Raw genomic sequence first — 19,727 nt, forward strand, 5'->3', positions numbered from 1 at the left:
ATATTATGAAATGAATTTAAATCAGATATAATCAATATCATGCTATCCATTCTTAATTCTTTTGAGAAAAGAGGAACATTTTGGTGGATGGGGGACACAATTTGGTAACAGTTATCTACAGTGAAAATGTACATAACTTTTGATGCAGCAAGTTAGCATTTAGGAATTTATCATATGGATTCACCCTATGGCTTCAGTCACATCAGAACAAAAGGATGCAAGTACGTGGCCATTAATCATAGTATTGTTTGACATGGTAAACATACATGGAGACCAGAGGGACTGATGGACAAATTACGGTACATTCATGAGATGATATACTAGGTATCTGTTAAAAAGAATGAGGTAGACATGCAGGAGTCGATCTGCACAGATGTCCACACTTTGTAGTAAAGTGAAAAAAGCAAGTTATGGAACATGAGACAGAGAGCGACCCTATTTTTTCCTTCTCTCTCCCACTAAGGAGAATTCTTGGCTTCTCCATCCCTTTTCTCCTTGTCACCTTTCCTTACCCACCCACCGCGCCAGTAGGCATATTTAATAGATCAGGATTGGGACCAAGTCTCTCCCCAAGAAAGACAAGAAGAAGACAGAAAGTGAGGAAAGGAGGGAAAAGTGGGGCTTTGGAATATATTCAGACGAGTGCCTCACACATGGAAAAGTTCAGAAAGAAACTTACCATGGCTATCTTTAGGGAGTGGGACACGAGTGTGAAAGATGAGGATGATTTTTACCTTTCCGTCATTTTGAAAATGTCCTTTCCTAGGAGTATGTATTATTCTTACAACAAAAATTAACAGAACGTGTGAATATATTGAAATGGACTTGAGGTCACGGGGAGGGGGAAGGGTAAGCTGGGATGAAGGGAGAGAGTGGCATGGACATATATGCACTACCAAACATAAAACAGACAGCTAGTGGGAAGCAGCCGCATAGCACAGGGAGATCAGCTTGGTGGTTTGTGACCACCTAGAGGGGTGGGATAGGGAGGGTGGGAGGGAGAAGCAAGAGGGAGGAGGTATGTGGATATACGTATACGTATAGCTGATTCACTTTGTTATAAAGCAGAAACTAACACACCATTGTAAAGCAAGTATACTCCAATAAAGATGTTAGAAAAAAATTAACAGAACGTGTGAATATATTGAAAGTCCTCCTCGAAGCCTTAAGTACCTCCGTATCAGCCTCTGGTTCCTCAAGAAAATCAACTTTAATTTGTATTCAACATAATTTAAATCTTAGTTTTCAAAACTATGTTCAGTTTTGTTTTTGTATTTCTTTCTCCTTTTTTTTAAAAAAAAACTTATGGCCTACATTGATCATGCCGAGCAGACTTTGACGGGCTAGTCCAGGGGACCTCAGCGTGATCTGTCACACCTTCTTCAGTAAGAAAATGCTTTCCAAGTTCTAAACTACCAACTGGCAAACTAACTTTTGGAACCTAATTCGTCTTACAGCTGAGGTTTGACTGACTTGTATTTTTAAGTAAAATTTGGGAAATACCTTTACTTAATGTTGGTAGTGCTAACAGACAGATGACTGCATATATAATCACAGATACACACATAGATACTCTCAGGAGAAGTATTATGAGCTAATACTAAAGATTACACATTTTGTTGTATGTGAATTAATTCCAAATTGCTTTATGAAACATAAAGAACTTAATATTTTATGTTGCAGCATAAAAGGAACTTCTATTGAGTAAAAATAAATGATGGAGTGACAAGAAGGGAGCTGAGGGCAACGCGGTGATTTGGATAAAAATGGAATAATGGACACCTTCCCCTCTAAGGTCAGCAGTTAAGATTTAGCCAAGGTCAGCAGTGACAAAATCATCACTAGAGTCTTGACCTCAATCTAGTTGTTGAAAACAGTATATTAACACTGTAAAACTGTTACGGCAGATGGCAATCCAGTCACCTCTCAGTAACGCGTGCCTAACTGCCCGTGTCCTTGGCTACAGGTGGACAACAAGCCCACCCGGAGCATTTGCCGGGAGACCGTGTAGATGGGGGACGCCCACAGCGTGAGTTCCCTCGTGCACACCTGCGGGGTGTAAACCACTGCCCACCTCGGGATTCCTACCTCACGCTCTAAGACTGTTAAAGGGCTTGCAGGGCATCTGGCCCGTTAGTTCTTTATTTTCACTTTTGCCTGAGCTAAAGGGAAAAAAGGCCAAGTCTGTCGGCATCCACCCCTCTCATTTCTCTTAGCTCTGTTGGTCTGGATTACTGATAGCCCTTTCCTCTGCTGCAACTTTGAAAGCAAACAGTTCAGATCTCACTCGTTTGAAGTGGATCATTGCAGATTTGATTTCTTGAAATACAGAACACCACAGAGCAACTCCTTAATAAGCTCCAGGGAGGAGAAACGGAGGGAAGCTTGGAAATGTGTCACCCAGCGTAAGAACAGAGGGTAAATTTACAGAGAGATCATGACCTGCCCAACACCAGGGAAACAGAACCAAAAGTATTCCAAACAACATGGAGTACATTCCATGGACTTGGCCTCACTTACAAGAAAGGCCTCTTTGTTTGATTCAAGTTTAAGTCAGTGAAACTGCCAGTTAATTAAGGGGGTAAGAAAGTCCTTCAGAGAAGCCTTGGGGGCTATGGAGAAAAGAGGATTCAAAAGTACATGGAGAATGAGCTCCCTCAAAGGCATGCGGCTTTCTTAATGAAGCTGGGGGACCAACATATATTCCTGTGCCTGGGCGGCGGGCTCAGCGCACTTCCAGCCCCAGACGGCAGCGGGGCGAGCGGCCGCTGAGGGGGTCTGGAGGAAAGAGGATTTTCCGTCTTTGTCTCCTGGCCGGATTCCATCCGCTCACCGGGCAGCCTGTGGTTTGGCGTCCTGAGCCCGAGCCCTGAGTTCAGAGGGGTAACGCCAACTGTCCCCAACCTGCCTCTCATTGCAACACAGAGAACGAACGAAGCCTTATCTCTTTGTATTCAATTCATATTTTCTGAGAACCCACAAGATTCATCATACCTAACAGACATTTCACGCTCATGGGAAAGTCTACAGTCCCAGCCCTCAAGGCAATCTCTTATAAGTTTGATTAAAGCTGACTCACAGTCTGGATTCCGAAGCTGTTCAACCACAAGGCACTGGGAGAAACCACCTAGAGAAGTTCTGAAAAACACCCTCAGGGTCACCCTGGTGCCGTGGCTGGCCTATGGACCTCTGCCATGCACCTGGCTGGTGGGTCTATGCCATCTCTAGGCTATTCTCTGTCTGCACCGTGCTCCTGGCTTCCTGACCAAATGTATCATTTCCGGCTTCCTCCCTTTGCCCGGACTGACATCCCAGACCCTGGACTTGCTTCTGTTCTTATCGTGTTGATCCTGGTAACTTCCCAGCCCTGGTGTCTTCTGAAGCTCTTCCTCAAGTGGGGACAGATGGCGCCCTGGGCTCTGCCTCCCTCCCCTCCTTCCCTGAGGGCCACTCCCCTGCCTGTTGCCATGTTGCATAGGTCTAGACCTGGATCCTCCCTTTCCTCAGCCCCTTAGGGCTGACATCGTGTCTGCATGGTCTTCAGAGCTGGGAAACTCAGTATCTGCCTGGAATGGTGCCCCTCGTCCGCAGGGGCCTCCCCCAGCCTCCCCAGGTCCCAGATGCTTTCAGGGCACCTTCCCCGCAGTGAGTGACCTTGTTCTGTGCTGGAGGCGGCTATTGCAACCTCAGATGATGGTATATGCGTCTCTGTGCCCTTTCTTCTGGACTGATCTATCTCATCTTCCAAACGTATGTTCTTAGCCCACTGCAAACCAGGGTCCCACACCCACCAGCACCAAATTCTCAGCACTACACTTCAACACTGCGCTCCCTCCGAAAGCTCCCCTGAGTTACCAGAACCTCTAGGGGCAAAACAAGCACTGGTCTGGAGGAGCTGAGGCCGGTCAAGAAACAATTCATTACCAGTAGTTCCTTCCCCTGACTCAATGACATGTTTGAGCAGCGCTGTCTCCCTGCTCTCCTGCTTGGGTCATAAGGTGATTATGAGGTCAAATGGTTCAAGTGAAGGCACCCCAGGAACCATAAAGCCCTGAGAAATGGAAGAAACCAGTACTGCTGTCAGCCAGGTGGAGGGTCCCACACCGGTGTCCTCACCTAGATCGGCAGGGCTAAGGCCACAGGCCGCAGCCCCCAGGCTACGTCTGTGCCGAGCCCCTCTCTGCTCCCCCAAACTCTGTACTTGCCTCTGCCATGGCGAGCGCTGCACCTTATTACAAGCACTAGCTCCACGTGCAGACCGCATCTCATCAGTCCCTGCACACCCACAGTGCCTGACACACGGAAGGAACTTCACAAATGAGGAATGAACGCATCAATGAACCAAGGTGTGGTTTTACACACTGACTGAGAAGCAGATGGAACATTCTTACAAAGCAGCAGCGATCAGGATGATGTCAGGCTCTCTCGAGACTCTGCCCCAAGTAAAGACACCGTAGCCCTTACTTTAGCCCCTCCCCGGACTCACCTGTACGGCTCCATGGTCCGAATGCCGTAGAACAATGCCTCCTCCAGCAGCCCGAGGTTGATGCAGGCGTCCATGGCACAGTCGAGCACCTTCAGCTGGTAGATGTTGATATCGGGAAGCCGCTCAGCGTTGCTGCTTAGGATCGCCTGGCACATGGCCAGAACCTGTTCCCACTCTGTTATTAACCTTAGTTAAGGATTCATTGTCTTCATCAAGAAAAAACAAAAGTAAAATGAGATTCTCGAAAAGGCTGAAGAGCTCCCAGGCACAGGAGGGAAGGAAGCGCCCATTATTTTGCACAGATGAGAGCTGCCTGAAAACACACTTGAGAAACAAAAACATGTAAGTGGTGTCTCAGAGAAGGAAATTCTGTTTACATCAACAAACCATCTTCCAACCAAGCCTGTGCTTTGAGGGATTAGATTTCCAGAGAACCATTCTTCCTTCCTATTCCTACATGTATTCTCTTTAAACCTAGCCATGAAATAAATGCAGCTGTTTATTAAATGAGCTAAAGAGTAAGTTAGTTCAGTTTAAAATTATTTACTCTGTTAGCTTCTGTTTCAAAAACGATCTGAAATTAAAGAAGCTTTAGAGAGACTCCTTTTAAAAAAGGAGGACCTCATTTTTGCTTCCGTGTCATTTGAACCTTGGGCATATAAGAAACCAAAAACACAACCCCAGGCACACACTAGGGGAAACAACTTAAAGAAATCCATTTCCACTGGATCTCAAATTTAAGGTTTTTGATTATAAAACAAAAGTGATTCAAGTCTATACTTAACCAAATAAAGGTATTCTTATTTTAAACCCCCAAAGTAAAAGATAAATATTAAGAACATGTGGCTTATGTACATAAATTGCAGGCAGGGGGAAAGGATGCTTTAAAAAGGGTGGGGAGAAGACCCAATCTTCACTTCAGAGCCACTGTGACTTTCCGATTAACCGTGAGTCCATAACTTACTCTCATGGAGCCCAGTGTGACCTCACTTTTTAAAACTGAGGAGGCAGTCAGACGACTGAGGACGTGGTGTATGCAGCACACCTCGAGTCCTGCAGGTGAACTCCCTCAGAAGCACAGCTGCAGGTGAGAGAGAAGGCAGGCCCCAGGGACCTGACACAGTTTCTTCTCTTTGATGCTGTGTTAGGCACGGCCGAGGCCAAGGAGGACGCTAGGCTGGGACTGCCCAGCTCCCGCTCCTCCCTCACCTGCAACCTGTGTAGCTCCGACTTCATCTGCTGCCATAGGCTGGAATTCCACAGGGTGCAAGGTTTGCAGATTTACAGAAATGGCACAGCGTTTGACCGCAGAAGAAGCTGGATTTAAGATATACAGATTGCCAACAAACACATGAAAGGATGCTCAACATCACTAGTCATTAGAGAAATGCAAATCAAAACTACAATGAGGTATCATCTCACACCGGTCAGAATGGCCATGATCAAAAAATCTAGAAACAATAAATGCTGGAGAGGGTGTGGAGAAAAGGGAACCCTCTTGCACTGTTGGTGGGAATGTAAATTGTTACAGCCACTATGGAGAACAGTATGGAGGTTCCTTAGAAAACTAAAAATAGAACTACCATATGATCCAGCAATCCCACTACTGGGCATATACCCTGAGCAAACCATAATTCAAAAAGAGTCATGTACCACAATGTTCATTGCAGCTCTATTTACAATAGCCAGGACTTGGAAGCAACCTAAGTGTCCATCGACAGATGAATGGATAAAGAAGATGTGGCACATATATACAATGGAATATTACTCAGCCATAAAAAGAAACGAAATGGGAGTTATTTGTAGTGAGGTGGATGGAGTTAGAGTCTGTCATACAGAGTGAAGTAAGTCAGAAAGAGAAAAACAAATACAGTATGCTAACACATATATATGGAATCTAAGAAAAAAAAAAAAGGTCATGAAGAACCTAGGGGTAAGACAGGAATAAAGACACAGACCTACTAGAGAATGGACTTGAGGATATGGGGAGGGGGAAAGGTAAGCTGTGACAAAGTGAGAGAGTGGCATGGACATATATACACTACCAAACGTAAAATAGATAGCTAGTGGGAAGCAACCGCATAGCACAGGGAGATCAGCTCAGTGGTTTGTGACCACTTAGAGGGGTGGGATAGGGAGGGTGGGAGGGAGACGCAAGAGGGAAGAGATATGGGAACATATATATATGTATAACTGATTCACTTTGTTATAAAGCAGAAACTAACATACCATTGTAAAGCAATTATACTCCAATAAAGATGTTAAAAAAATTAAAAAAAATAAAAAAAATAAAATCTAAGCTAGTTCTGTCATTGGTCAGATTTGAGGTTCTGAGGGCGTCACGTGTGCTTTGAAGTAGGCCAGAAATAAAAATGCCTAATGTTGCTGTAAGAATTAAATAAGATACTGTATGTAAAGTTTTTAAAAACGCTTCACGTGTTCTCTCCTGAGCCAGGCAGAATTGTGTACCTGGGACACAGTGGGAGAACATTTAGTGTCTTGCACAAGATCATACTGCACAAATATCAGTGCCTTCCTCCTCCTTTTACTGTGCCATGACCTCCGAGTGTGACCAGCTTAAGGAAGATGGGTCAGTGGAGTAAGGCTGATGGCATTTCCCCGCCATACACCCACACCCTGCCCGACTCTCACACAGTCCAGGGCTCTCCGCCCCGCCTCCAGCTCAAAACCTCTTCCTCTGGTCCTAACACAGCATCCCCCATCCTGGACAGACGGCCCACCTGTCCTTTGCCCTCTCTCCGGCAAAATCTACCTTTTCCACCATTCAGACTCTCAGGGCACTGCTTTCCAACACATCAGTGAACACTTTTGATAAACCAATCAAGCCACTTGCGTGAGTGGGAGCTCCTATCTTTATTAACCCTCACAGGAAATATATTTTTCTTTCAGCGGGGGCCTCTGGTGTCATAATACCTTACCCCACAGGCCTGACTTCCTGGTTAGAACTTCAGGCCCCCTAACACATGGCTGAGGGCCTTTCTGTACATAACACTCTGTAATTTTAGGACGAGTCCTGTCTCTGAGGAGTTGCCTCTGGTCTCGGAAGAGGCACATTTATTGAAGAAAAGTGACTTGATGACTGTTGTACTCACCTGACGTGCATGTTTAAAGTTTGCTGCATGTGGCCCCCAGAGGCTGGGGGAAGCAGTATCTTAGTCTGTTTCGTAACAGACTGCCACGCTAACCTCTGTGGCTTTTCATCCTAGGATTAGATATTTGATGGATTGTCAGGAGGAATGCCTGTCTCTTACACAATGCCAGACATTTCTGTGGCAAGACTTTGACTCTATTTTAACATCATGTTGCATGACCTCCATAATTATTTGCCTGTTCATTTACATATGCTCCAACTCATTTTAAAGAGGTTTGAGGTGACAAGCCTTAGAAGTAAAAACCAGATGCAGCCGCTGACAGGAATACATCTACTTTATCCCCCAGCAAGCTGGGAGGGACCACATGACAACTTCCCTTCGAAACACTGGCAACAGTCACCTGGCAAACAAGGTAAACCTTTTCTGTAAAACACCTCAGTGAGCAAAAAAATGGAATAATTTTAGCTAAGAGGCTTTTCTCCCAAGCTAATGCTGACCTGTATTTGCTCATAAATTTAGTCCCTGGCATTTTCTGGGTGTTTACCACAGGTCACTCTGCTCCAGTGAGGGGAGCAGGGCGGACAGCCCACCCAAAGAGAACAGACTATCGATGACAGAACAGGCACCTTTCTGCACACTTTTCCATGACCATAAGACGATTGGGGGAAAAGAGAAAGGGGAACACAGTGAATCCACTTGGGAGTTAATCAACTCCTTGAGACTCAAAGACTGACAGACCACGGGCTCTTACAATCCTCCAGTGCTTACTGGGAGTGAGTCCTCCCGAGGTCCCCTCACTATTTACGCCAAGAAAATGTATTGTGAAGCAACTCCCATTGCCATTGCAGTCATGGTTGACTACAGTCATTAAATTATAAGGATTCCAAGTTATACTTTTTAGAGATGTAGGTTACGGGAGGAAGGGAATCCAGAAATTTGTTACCTTGTACACATAACGAGAGTACTACTTACTGTCCCACTAATCCTGCCTATAAATTTGGATTATCATCTAATGGTGGAGTGGAATTCATGCTGACCTTACCATATCTTCCTTAGCCATTACTGAAATTGTTGGCTGGGGTCAGGGATGCAACCTGTGACCACGGAACAGAATGAAGCTCTTTGGCTCGTGGAGAGGTCAAACCCTGGACATGGATTCATTAATACCAGGCTCCAACCAGTAAGGAAGCAATCCCACAAAACAACTCAATCCACAGGTAAAAGGATACTCCAATGTGCCTTCAGTTCTTCGATTTTTTTCAGGGATTCTTGAACTTCCTTCCATATTTGTTCATCACCAGTTAGCATATCAGCATCCTGTTCGGGCCAAATTAAAAGAACAGAGGAAGACAAATTCCTCAATTAAAAAATGGGCAAAGGATCTGAATAGATATTTCTCCAGAGAAGATATACAGATGGCCAATAAACACATGAAAAGATGCTCAATATTATTAGCCATCGGGGAAATGCAAATCAAAACCACAAGGAGATATCATTTCCTTACTAGGATGGTTATAATAAAAAAGATAATAACAAATGTTGGTAAGGTTGTGGAAAAATTGGAACCCTCATGCATTACTTGTAGAAATGTAAAATGGTGCAGCCACTTTGGAAAACAGTTTGGCAGTTATTCTAAAAGTTAAACACAGAGTTACTATACAACAATTCCACTCCATAGATGTATATGCAATAAAAATGAGAATATATGTTCACATAAAAACTTGTACATAAATGTTCACAGCAGCATTATTCATAATAGCAAATAAAGTAGAAACAACCCAAATGTCCATCAACCAATGAATGGATAAACAAAATGTGGTATAGTCATACAATGGAATATTAGTTGACAATAAAAAGAAATCAAGTACTGGGCTTCCCTGGTGGTGCAGTGGTTAAGAATCCGCCTGCCAATGCAGGGGACAAGGGTTCAAGCCCTGGTCCGGGAACTTCCCACATGCCGCGGAGCAACGAAGCCCGTGCACCACAACTACTGAGCCTGTGCTCTACAGCCCGCGAGCCACAACTACGGAAGCCCACATGCCTAGAGCCCGTGCTCCGCAACAAGAGAAGCCAACGCAATGAGAAGCCCACACACCACAACGAAGAGTAGCCTCCGCTCGCCGCAGCTAGAGAAAGTACGCACGCAGCAAGGAAGACCCAACGCAGCCAAAAATAAATAAATTAAAAAAAAAAAAAAAGAAATGAAGTACTAATACATGCTACAACATGGATGAACCTTAAAAAACATCATGCTTAGTGAAAGAAGCCAGTCACAAAGGACCACATATTGTATGATTCCACCCATACGAAATGCTCAGAATAGATAAATCCATAGAGACAGGAAAGTAGATTAGTAAATGGCTAGGGCAGGGGGTGGTGGGTAGGGAGAACGGGGGGGGGGGTGACTACTAATGAGTTTTTTGGGGGTGATGAAAATATTCTAAAATCAATCATGTTGATGGTTCCATAACTCTTTGAATACATGAAAAGCTATTGAATTGTACACTTTAACTGATTGAATTGTACCATATGTGAATTATATCTCAATAAAGCTTACATATATACATATATGTATGTATGTATTTATCAGGAAGGGGAACAGAGGCAAGAGGAAGAATCATTTGTCAGGAGACCAATGGATAACACTTTTTTTTTCCTTCAAATAAATTTATTTATTTATTTATTTATTTATGGCTGCATTGGGTCTTCGTTGCTGTATGCGGGCTTTCTCTAGTTGCAGCCAGTGGGGGCTACTCTTCGTTGCGGGGCGCGGGCTTCTCATTGCGGTGGCTTCTCCTGTTGCAGAGCACAGGCTCTAGGTGCACGGGCTTTAGTAGTTGTGGCACGCAGGCTCAGTAGTTGTAGCTCATGGGCTTAGTGACCCCATGGCATGTGGGAAGTTCCCGGACCAGGGCTTGAACCCTTGTCCCCTGCATTGGCAGGCGGATTCTTAACCACTGAGCCCCCAGGGAAGTCCCTACACTTCAATCAAATATTGAGTTATCAATCAAAATGAAGTTAGGTAAAAGATGAGCATAACTACACTCATGTGAACCAACGTTGACTTCTGCAAAAACTAAAAAAAAAAAAAATTTAAAAAGCAATTCAAAATGAAGGTAGGAGTTACCATTTACTCATTGTCTGTCCTCCTATTGAGTCCTCTATTTTTCCTGTATGTCCACATTTCAAGAGCTCAGTAGCCACGTGTGGCTGTGGCTACCATATTGGGCAGCACAGACAGAGAACAGTTCTATCATCACAGAAAGTTCTACTGGATGGCGCTGCTTTAAAGAGGCTAAGCAAAGGGTAAGAAATTCTCATCAGACTCTACTCAAAACCAGGTGTTCCATATCCACTAGATTCTCAGTGGATGTCAGGGAGAAGAACCATTCTAGAAAGTGATATCAAATCATGGCCACTGTGGGGTGATGGTAAAGGTGAGGGAGGGAAGACTTTTTCAAACTATATGTAGCTCCCTGGAGATTCTTACATGCCTACTAGGGGAGGTTTATAGAATGACCCCTGTGAGAACCACTGCCAGAGTAAGCCTATGTTACTGGTGGGAAGATACATGTCACTCAAGTGTGCCAGGGCAGAAAAAAACGAGGGCCACCTAGTACCACAGAAAAGAGATCTCAAGAATGGGAGAGGCAGTGGGTGTGTGTAGGAGGAAATGTGTGCATTTGTGTGAGTGTGTCTGTGTGACAGGGCTTTATGAGTCTCTGTGTACATGTGTTGTACATATGTGTAATATAATAGGGTGGTTTTTAAAAAGACACCATAAGTGGGCCCTACTTCTTTTAGGAAATTCTAAGTAAGAACCTAGTGTTTTTCGTGTATAAGAGGGAAATAAAAATCAATTGCTTTTAAAAGGTTAAACATCAATCTCCCTCTAAATACCTGCTCTAAGTCCGTCTCCATCTCCTGAAGCCACAGTTCCACTATATCACAAAAGCCTTTAGTAACTTCCTAGTGCCTCCCAGTTGAAGCCCCCATATTAAATCTTGACAACCATTCGACAGAGAAATTAAAACCTTTACAGACAAGCAAAAGTTAAGAGAATTCAGCACCACCAAACTCGCTTTACAACAAATGCTAAAGGAACTTCTCCAGGCAGGAAACACAAGAGAAGGAAAAGTCCTACAAAAACAAACCCAAAACAATTGAGAAAATGGTAATAGGAACATACATATCGATAATTATCTTCAATGTAAATGGATTAAATGCTCCCACCAAAAGACATAGGCTGGCTGAATGGATACAAAAACAAGACCCATATATATGCTGTCTACAAGAGACCGACTTCAGACCTAGGGACACATACAGACTGAAAGTGAGGGGATGAAAAAAGATATTCCATGCAAATGGAAGCCAAAAGGAAACTGGAGCAGCAATTCTCATATCAAACAAAATAGACTTTAAATAAAGACTATTACAAGAGACAAGGAAGGACACTACATAATGATCAAGGGATCAATCCAAGAAGAAGATATAACAATTGTAAATAGTTACACACCCAACACAGGAGCACCTCAATACATAAGGCAAATGCTAACAGCCATAAAAGGGGAAATCGACAGGAACACAATTACAGTAGGGGAATTTAACACCGCACTTTCACCAATGGACAGATCATCCAAATGAAGATAAAAAAGGAAACACATGCTTTAAATGACACATTAGACAAGATGGACTTAACTGACATTTATAGGACATTCCATCCAAAAAACAACAGGATACACTTTCTTCCCAAGTGCTCATGGAACATTCACCAGGATAGATCATATCTTGGGGCATAAGCCAAGCATCGGTAAATTTAAGAAAACTGAAATCATATCAAGTATCTTTTCCAACCACAATGCTATGAGACTAGATGTCAATTACAGGAAAAAAACTGAAAAAAACACAAACACATGGAGGCTAAACAATACATTACTAAACAACCAAGAGATCACTGAAGAAATCAAAGAGGAAATTAAAAAATACCTAGAAACAAAAGACAATGAAAACATGATGACCCAAAACCTATGGGATGCAGCAAAAACAGTTCTAAGAGGGAAGTTTATAGCAGTACAATCCTACCTCAAGAAACAAGAAATATCTCAAATAAACAACCTAACCTTACACCTAAAGCAACTAGAGAAAGAAGAACAAAAAAACCCCAAAGTTAGCAGAAGGAAAGAAATCATAAAGATCAGATCAGAAATAAATGAAAAAGAAATGAAGGAAACAATAGCAAAGATCAATAAACTAAAAGCTGGTTCTTTGAGAAGATAAACAAAATTGATAAACCATTAGCCAGACTCATCACAAAAAAAAGGGAGAAGACTCAAGTCAACAGAATTAGAAGTGAAAAAGGAGAAGTAACAACTGACACTGCAGAAATACAAAGGATCATGAGAGATTACTACAAGCAACTATATGTCAATAAAATGGACAACCTGGAAGAAATGGACAAATTCTTAGAAATGCACAACCTTCCAAGACTGAACCAGGAAGAAATAGAAAATATAAACAGACCAATCACAAGCAATGAAATTGAAACTGTGATTAAAAATCTTCCAACAAACAAAAGCCCAGGACCAGATGGCTTCACAGGTGAATTCGATCAAACATTTAGAGAAGAGCTAACACCTATCCTTCTCAAACTCTTCCAAAATATAGCAGAGGGAGGAACACTCCCAAACTCATTCTACAAGGCCACCATCACCCTGATACCAAAACGAGACAGAGATGTCACAAAAAAAGAAAACTACAGGCCAATATCACTGATGAACACAGATGCAAAAATCCTCAGAAAAATACTAGCAAACAGAATCCAACAGCACATTAAAAGGATCATACACCATGATCAAGTGGGGTTTACCCCAGGAATGCATGGATTCTTCAATATATGCAAATCAATCAATGTGATACACTATATTAACAAATTGAAGAAGAAAAACTGTATGATCATCTCAATAGATGCAGAAAAAGCTTTCGACAAAATTCAACACCCATTTATGATAAAAATCCTCCAGAAAGTAGGCATAGAGGGAACTTACCTCAATATAATAAAGACCATATATGACAAACCCACAGCCAACATCATCCTCAATGGTGAAAAACTGAAACCATTTCCACTAAGATCAGGAACAAGACAAGTTTGCCCACTCTTACCACTATTATTCAACATTATTTTGGAAGTTTTAGCCACAGCAATCAGAGAAGAAAAAGAAATAAAAGGAATCCAAATCGGAAAAGAAGAAGTAAAACTGTCACTGTTTGCAGATGACATGATACTATACGTAGAGAATCCTAAAGATGCAACCAGAAAACCACTAGAGCTAGTCAATGAACTTGGTAAAGTAGCAGGATATAAAATTAATGCACAGAAATCTCTTGCATTCCTATACACTAACAACAAAAAATCTGATAGAGAAATTAAGGAAACACTCCCATTTACCATTGCAGCAAAAAGAAGAAAATACCTAGGAATAAACCTACCTAAGGAGACAAAAGATCTGTGCACAGAAAACTATAAGACACTGAATAAAGAAATTAAAGATGATACAAACAGATGGAAAAATATACCATGTTCTTGGATTTCACAATCAACATTGTGAAAATGACTATACTACCCAAAGCAATCTACAGATTCAATGCAATCCCTGTCAAACTACCAATGGCATTTTTCACAGAACTAGAACAAAAAATTCCACAATTTGTATGGAAACACAAAAGACCCCAAATAGCCAAAGCAATCTTGAGAAAGAAAAATGGAGCTGGAGGAATTAGGCTCCCTGACTTCAGACTATACTACAAAGCTACAGTCATCAAGACAGTATGGTAGTGGCACAAAAACAGAAATATAGATCAAGGGAACAAGACAGGAAGCCCAGAGATAAACTCATGCACATATGGTCACCTTATCTTTGATAAAGGAGGCAAGAATATACAATGGAGAAAAGACAGCCTCTTCAATAAGTGGTGCTGGGAAAACTGGACAGCTACATGTAAAAGAATGAAATTACAACACTTCCTAACCCCGTGCACAAAAATAAACTCCAAATGGATTACAGACCTAAATGTAAGGCCAGACACTTTAAAACTCTTAGAGGAAGACAGCGGCTGAACATTCTATGACATAAATCACAGCAAGATCCTTTTTGACCCACCTCCTAGAGTAATGAAAATAAAAACAAAAGTAAACAAATGGGACCTAATTAAACTTAAAAGCTTTTGCACAGCAAAGGAAACTACAAACAAGAGGAAAAGACAATGGGAGAAAATATTTGCAAACGAAGCAACTGACAAAGGATTAATCTCCAAAATATACAAGCAGCTCATGCAGCTCAATATCAAAAAAACAAATGACCCAATCCCAAAATGGGCAGAAGACCTAAACAGACATTTCTTCAAGGAAGATATACAGATTGCTAACAAACACATGAAAGGATGCTCAACATCGCTAATCATCAGAGAAATGCAAATCAAAACTACAATGAGGTATCACCTCACACAAGTCAGAATGGCCATCATCAAAAAATCTACAAACAATAAATGCTGGAGAGGGTGTGGAGAAAAGGGAACCCTCTTGCACTGTTGGTGGGAATGTAAATTGATATAGCCACCATGGAGAACAGTATGGAGGTTCCTTAAGAAACTAAAAATAGAACTACCATAAGACCCAGCAATCCCACTACTGGGCATATACCCTGAGAAAACCACAATTCAAAAAGAGACATGTACTGCAATGTTCATTGCAGCACTATTTACAATAGCTAGGACACGGAAGCAACCTAAGTGTCCATCAACAGATGAATGGATAATGAAGATGTGGCACATATATACAATGGAATAGTACTCAGCCATAAAAAATAACGAAACTGAGTTACTTGTAGTGAGGTGGATGGACCTAGAGTCTGTCATACCGAGTCAAGTCAGAAAAAGAAAAACAAATACCGTATGCTAACACACATATATGGAATCTAAAAAAAAAATGGTTCTGATGAACCTAGGGGCAGGACAGGAATAAAGATGCAGATGTAGAGAATGGATTTGAGGTCACGGGGAGGGGGAAGGGTAAGCCGGGATGAAGTGAAAGAGTGGCACTGACATATATACACTACCAAATGTAAAACAGATAGCTAGTGGGAAGCAGCCGCATAGCACAGGGAGATCAGCTCGGTGCTTTGCGACCACCTAGAGGGGTGGGATAGGGAGGGTGGGAGGGAGATGCAAGAGGGAGGGGATATGGGGATATATGTATAGGTATAGCTGATTCACTTTGTTATACAGCAGAAACTAACACACTATTGTAAAGCAATTATACTTCAATAAAGATGTAAAAAAAAAATCTTGACATCCATGGCCATTCTTGATTAAATTTTTCTGTTTTATATTTCACTACTGGCAGCTCAAATCTTAGGCTCTAGGCAAAATGTCTCACTTGTTAGACTCTGTGGTAGGCAGACACATGCATCCCCAAAGATGTCCACGTCCTGATCCCCAGAACCTGTGAATATGTTAGCGTACATGGCAAAGGGGAATTAAGTTGCAAGTGGGATTCAGACTGTTGGTCAGCTGACCTTAAAATTAAGAGACTGTCCTGGACTACCTAGGTGGGCCCAGTGGAATCACAAGGGTCCTTAAAAGTGGAAGGAGGCAGAAGAGAATGTCAGAGCAATGTGATGTGAGGAGGACTTAACCTGCCTTTGCTGGCCTTGAAGACAGAGGAAGGGACCCACAGAGCCAAGAGTACAGGCAGCCTGCAGAAGCTGGAAAAGGCAGGGAAACGGATTCTCTCCTGGAGCCTCCAGAAAGAATGTAGCCCTGCCAAGACTTTGATATTAGCCCAGTGAGGCCTGTGTGAGGCTTCTGACCTCCAGCACTGTAGATAATAAGTTTGTGTTAAGTCACTAATTTTATGATAATTGTTACAGCTGCCGTAGGAAACTAATACAGTCCCTAACATGCTTCTGCTCTTCTGGCCACTGGGACTTGGTACATGCCCCTCCTGGTACCTGAAGGTAATTAATTCCATCACTCATCTATTCAATTAAAATTTACTGGGTGCCAACTGGGCATTGTTCTAGGCACTGAGGATAGAGCAGTGAAGACATCAGACAGTCACAGCGTTTACACTGAAGAGGGAGAAGGAGCATGGGATGACAGAAAACACACACACACACACACAAATTATATTTGTCAGAGGGAAAAACAAATAAACAGGGAAGAGCGATGGGGGGTACTAGTCCCAGGGAGTTTAGTGTGATCGGGGAAGGCATCGCTGAGAAGATGACTTATGAGTAAAGGAGGAGGTGAAGGAGCAGAGGTAAGAGTTCTAGGAAGAGGGAAAAGCCAGTCTTGAGGTGCAGAGGCAGAAGCAGGGCTGAATGTTCCAGGAATAGCAAGGAGGCTGGTGTGGATAGAGTTCCTGGGCTGTCGTTTGAGTGCATGTCATATTGTCCCCATTCCAACAGTAATATAGGTCTTATTCTTCTTTGACCCTACCTCTCCCAAACACCTACCACAGAACCATGTATGTAACAAAAGCTCAGTTAAATGCCTGTAGGATGGATTTGGAAGAAGAAAAGTAACATTTATTTGATAATGATCTGGATGACTCTTGTACATATTTCAATTATTCCTCACAACATCCTTGTAGGACATCAATACCTACAATTAACAAATGAGGCACAAGACCGTCTTAAAGCTTAAGTAACGGTTACAAATGTCCTTCTGCCCCTAGCTGCCAGGGGTAAGATTCAAATTCAAGTCTGTCTGGCTCTGGAGCCCGTGCTCTTTCTACTGTCTTCGTGTTGAATTTGAATTTGTCTTTCTCCTAGGCTTGCTTAAAAGGTGAAACTCATGTTTGTGAGACAGTTAAGTTCAACACATACTCAACTCATGGTCTCTATGGTCTTCCTAGTCTTAGCACTTGGAAAAGGGCAATAAAATCCTCCAACGTGGAACCCACAGTGGAACTTGTATTCTTCCACCAAGCAGAGTGAGACCATGGCCCAAGGCAGAGCAATTTCATATGGGAATTATATTCACAACAAAATCCCCACCATTATCTAATTAGCTGTTTTTTGGGTTGAGCCTAAGGCTTTATTTACTTAACACAAGAACAGGCAAGCTTTGAAATTGTTTCCAAACATTCAGAAACCATAGCTCTTGGGAGCACTTTATACTGGAGCTAGACAAAGCTACATTCGCTAACAGCTAGCCATCCACGCCAGGAGTGTTTCACCAAGGTGACAGTCTCCACTCGCAGGTTCCCAGCGCATCTTACCTCGTTGCCATGTCCTGACCCTCCCGTCCCATTCTGTCACTTCTTCTGTAACTGTCCCTATAACGGGGTCTACCTCCCCTCTTCCCACACCAACCAGGTAGGAGGAGACCATTCACAGGGGTGTGTGTGTGTGTGTGTGTACGTGTGTAACATATATACACAGAGAAACTACTTAGGGAAGCATAAATTAAATCTTCTACTTTTTCAATTTGCAAATATAAGAGTAAATTAGTGTGCTCTTTTTCACAGCCCCTGACGTATGAAATTAGTAAATTTATTTCATTATTTCTTATCCAAACGTATCAAAGATGCTTGCTATCAGTTAGGGAAAGAATTCCTTTTTGAACTTCAGCTTTACTATGTAAAAGGAGCTTGAATAGGTGAGTCCTGAAATTTGTTTTCAGTAGGGGGAGAACATTTTATATATATATATATATATATATATATATAAAATATATATATATATTTATATATTTATATATTATATATATTATAATATATATTATATATGTTATATATATGTTATATAATATGTATATTATATATGTTATATAATATATATAACATTATATATATATATATATAAAATAAAAGGTACTATTGCTGAGTTTTCTACAAACGATCAAGATAATTTGGACTACAAGCAAGATTCCTGAGAAGGTTCACTCTGCTGGGAAATGATGAAGAGAATGAGGAACGTGTTGGTCGCAGCAACAACAGCACTTCTGCCCTGACCCCTGTGTGTCCCTGGCAAGGCCTCCTTTGTCTGCCCTCAGCTTCCTCACTGGTAAAATGAGAAGGTGGTCTCATGACCACTTGAGCCTGGAGCAGTGCACAGCTAGTTCAGCTCTACTTCTGGTGACCACTCCCTCGCACAGCTCCAGTAAAGTCCTTTAAAAATGTGTCTTCATTTTAAACAACAAACTCATGGAAATCACTCATCTAAGGCAGGATTGTGCCAGCTGTTCTCAGAATCTTGGCAGGAATGAGTCTGCTGAATTTCTCCCTTCTCCCTTCGACCACTCAAGCTCCTCTACCTGTCCCACCCCCAGTGGCCAGGTGCAAACTCCCCACAACTGCAGTCATTGCTCTTGATATTGGATTCCTTCTCATTCGCCCCCTTTCTTTCCTCTCACAGCCCCCCGCCCTGCCCGAATCTGACCCATCCCCGGCTCCACCTTACTGCCAATACACCTATTCTTCCAAGTGGAATCTTTTCCCTTTGGATTCTGTCAGGACTAGGATGGCAGTTTCCTGCTCGTTTCTTGGATCTTTATTTCCAATCATTTCTCCTGCTTTCTTCCCATTTGTCCCTTTTGGACACAGCGTCGAATGTTCTCGATCAGGAAATGTTGTCTATCCGCCCTCTGAGGCAGCCCAGCCCTCCTGAGCCACCATAGCCACTCTGCAAACCTCTCTCTTAGCACCAAGCTGTCATTAATGATCTACTGTTTCCTCAACTAGCTCAGAACTCCCTGAGGGACCACGACCTAATCATAACTATTCCCAGTGCCATCATGGTAAGTTATTCAGTAAATGTTTGGGGACAAAGTAGATGAACGTAGAGAGAGGAGTGATCTTCTATAATCCATAGGTAACAGTACTGTAAGAAAAAAACCTTAATTCCACAAGAACAACAAGGACAATCTCAGCCAAGGAAACAGAAGATTGTTCTCTTCACTCCATACTCCTATCTTGACTTATTTCTAATATTACTATATCATGATTATGTTGGAAAATGATGTGTTCTCAATGTAACTGCTGGGATTTACCAAAGGCCCAGATACTGGTCTAGAAACTAAAGGTGACCGCTACCCACAGCATAAGAAGCCCCACGCGAGCTCAGGAC

General features: G+C 42.4%; 1 protein-coding gene across 2 annotated transcripts in view; it reads right to left on the reverse strand.

Annotated features, from left to right (window-relative positions):
• SMYD3 (SET and MYND domain containing 3) overlaps window positions 1-19,727 on the reverse strand; it is a 711,719-nt gene that overhangs the window by 101,606 nt on the left and 590,386 nt on the right. For both annotated transcript variants that reach the window (XM_036829018.1, XM_036829026.1), the window contains 2 exons: window positions 8,829-8,916; window positions 4,487-4,661 (listed from right to left, as the gene is read on the reverse strand). In XM_036829018.1, coding sequence (XP_036684913.1) covers window positions 4,487-4,661; window positions 8,829-8,916 — 263 coding nt within the window. The remainder of the gene's footprint in view (window positions 1-4,486; window positions 4,662-8,828; window positions 8,917-19,727) is intronic.

The sequence above is a fragment of the Balaenoptera musculus genome, chromosome 1, assembly GCF_009873245.2.
Source record: "Balaenoptera musculus isolate JJ_BM4_2016_0621 chromosome 1, mBalMus1.pri.v3, whole genome shotgun sequence".
Classification (NCBI taxonomy): domain Eukaryota; kingdom Metazoa; phylum Chordata; class Mammalia; order Artiodactyla; family Balaenopteridae; genus Balaenoptera; species Balaenoptera musculus.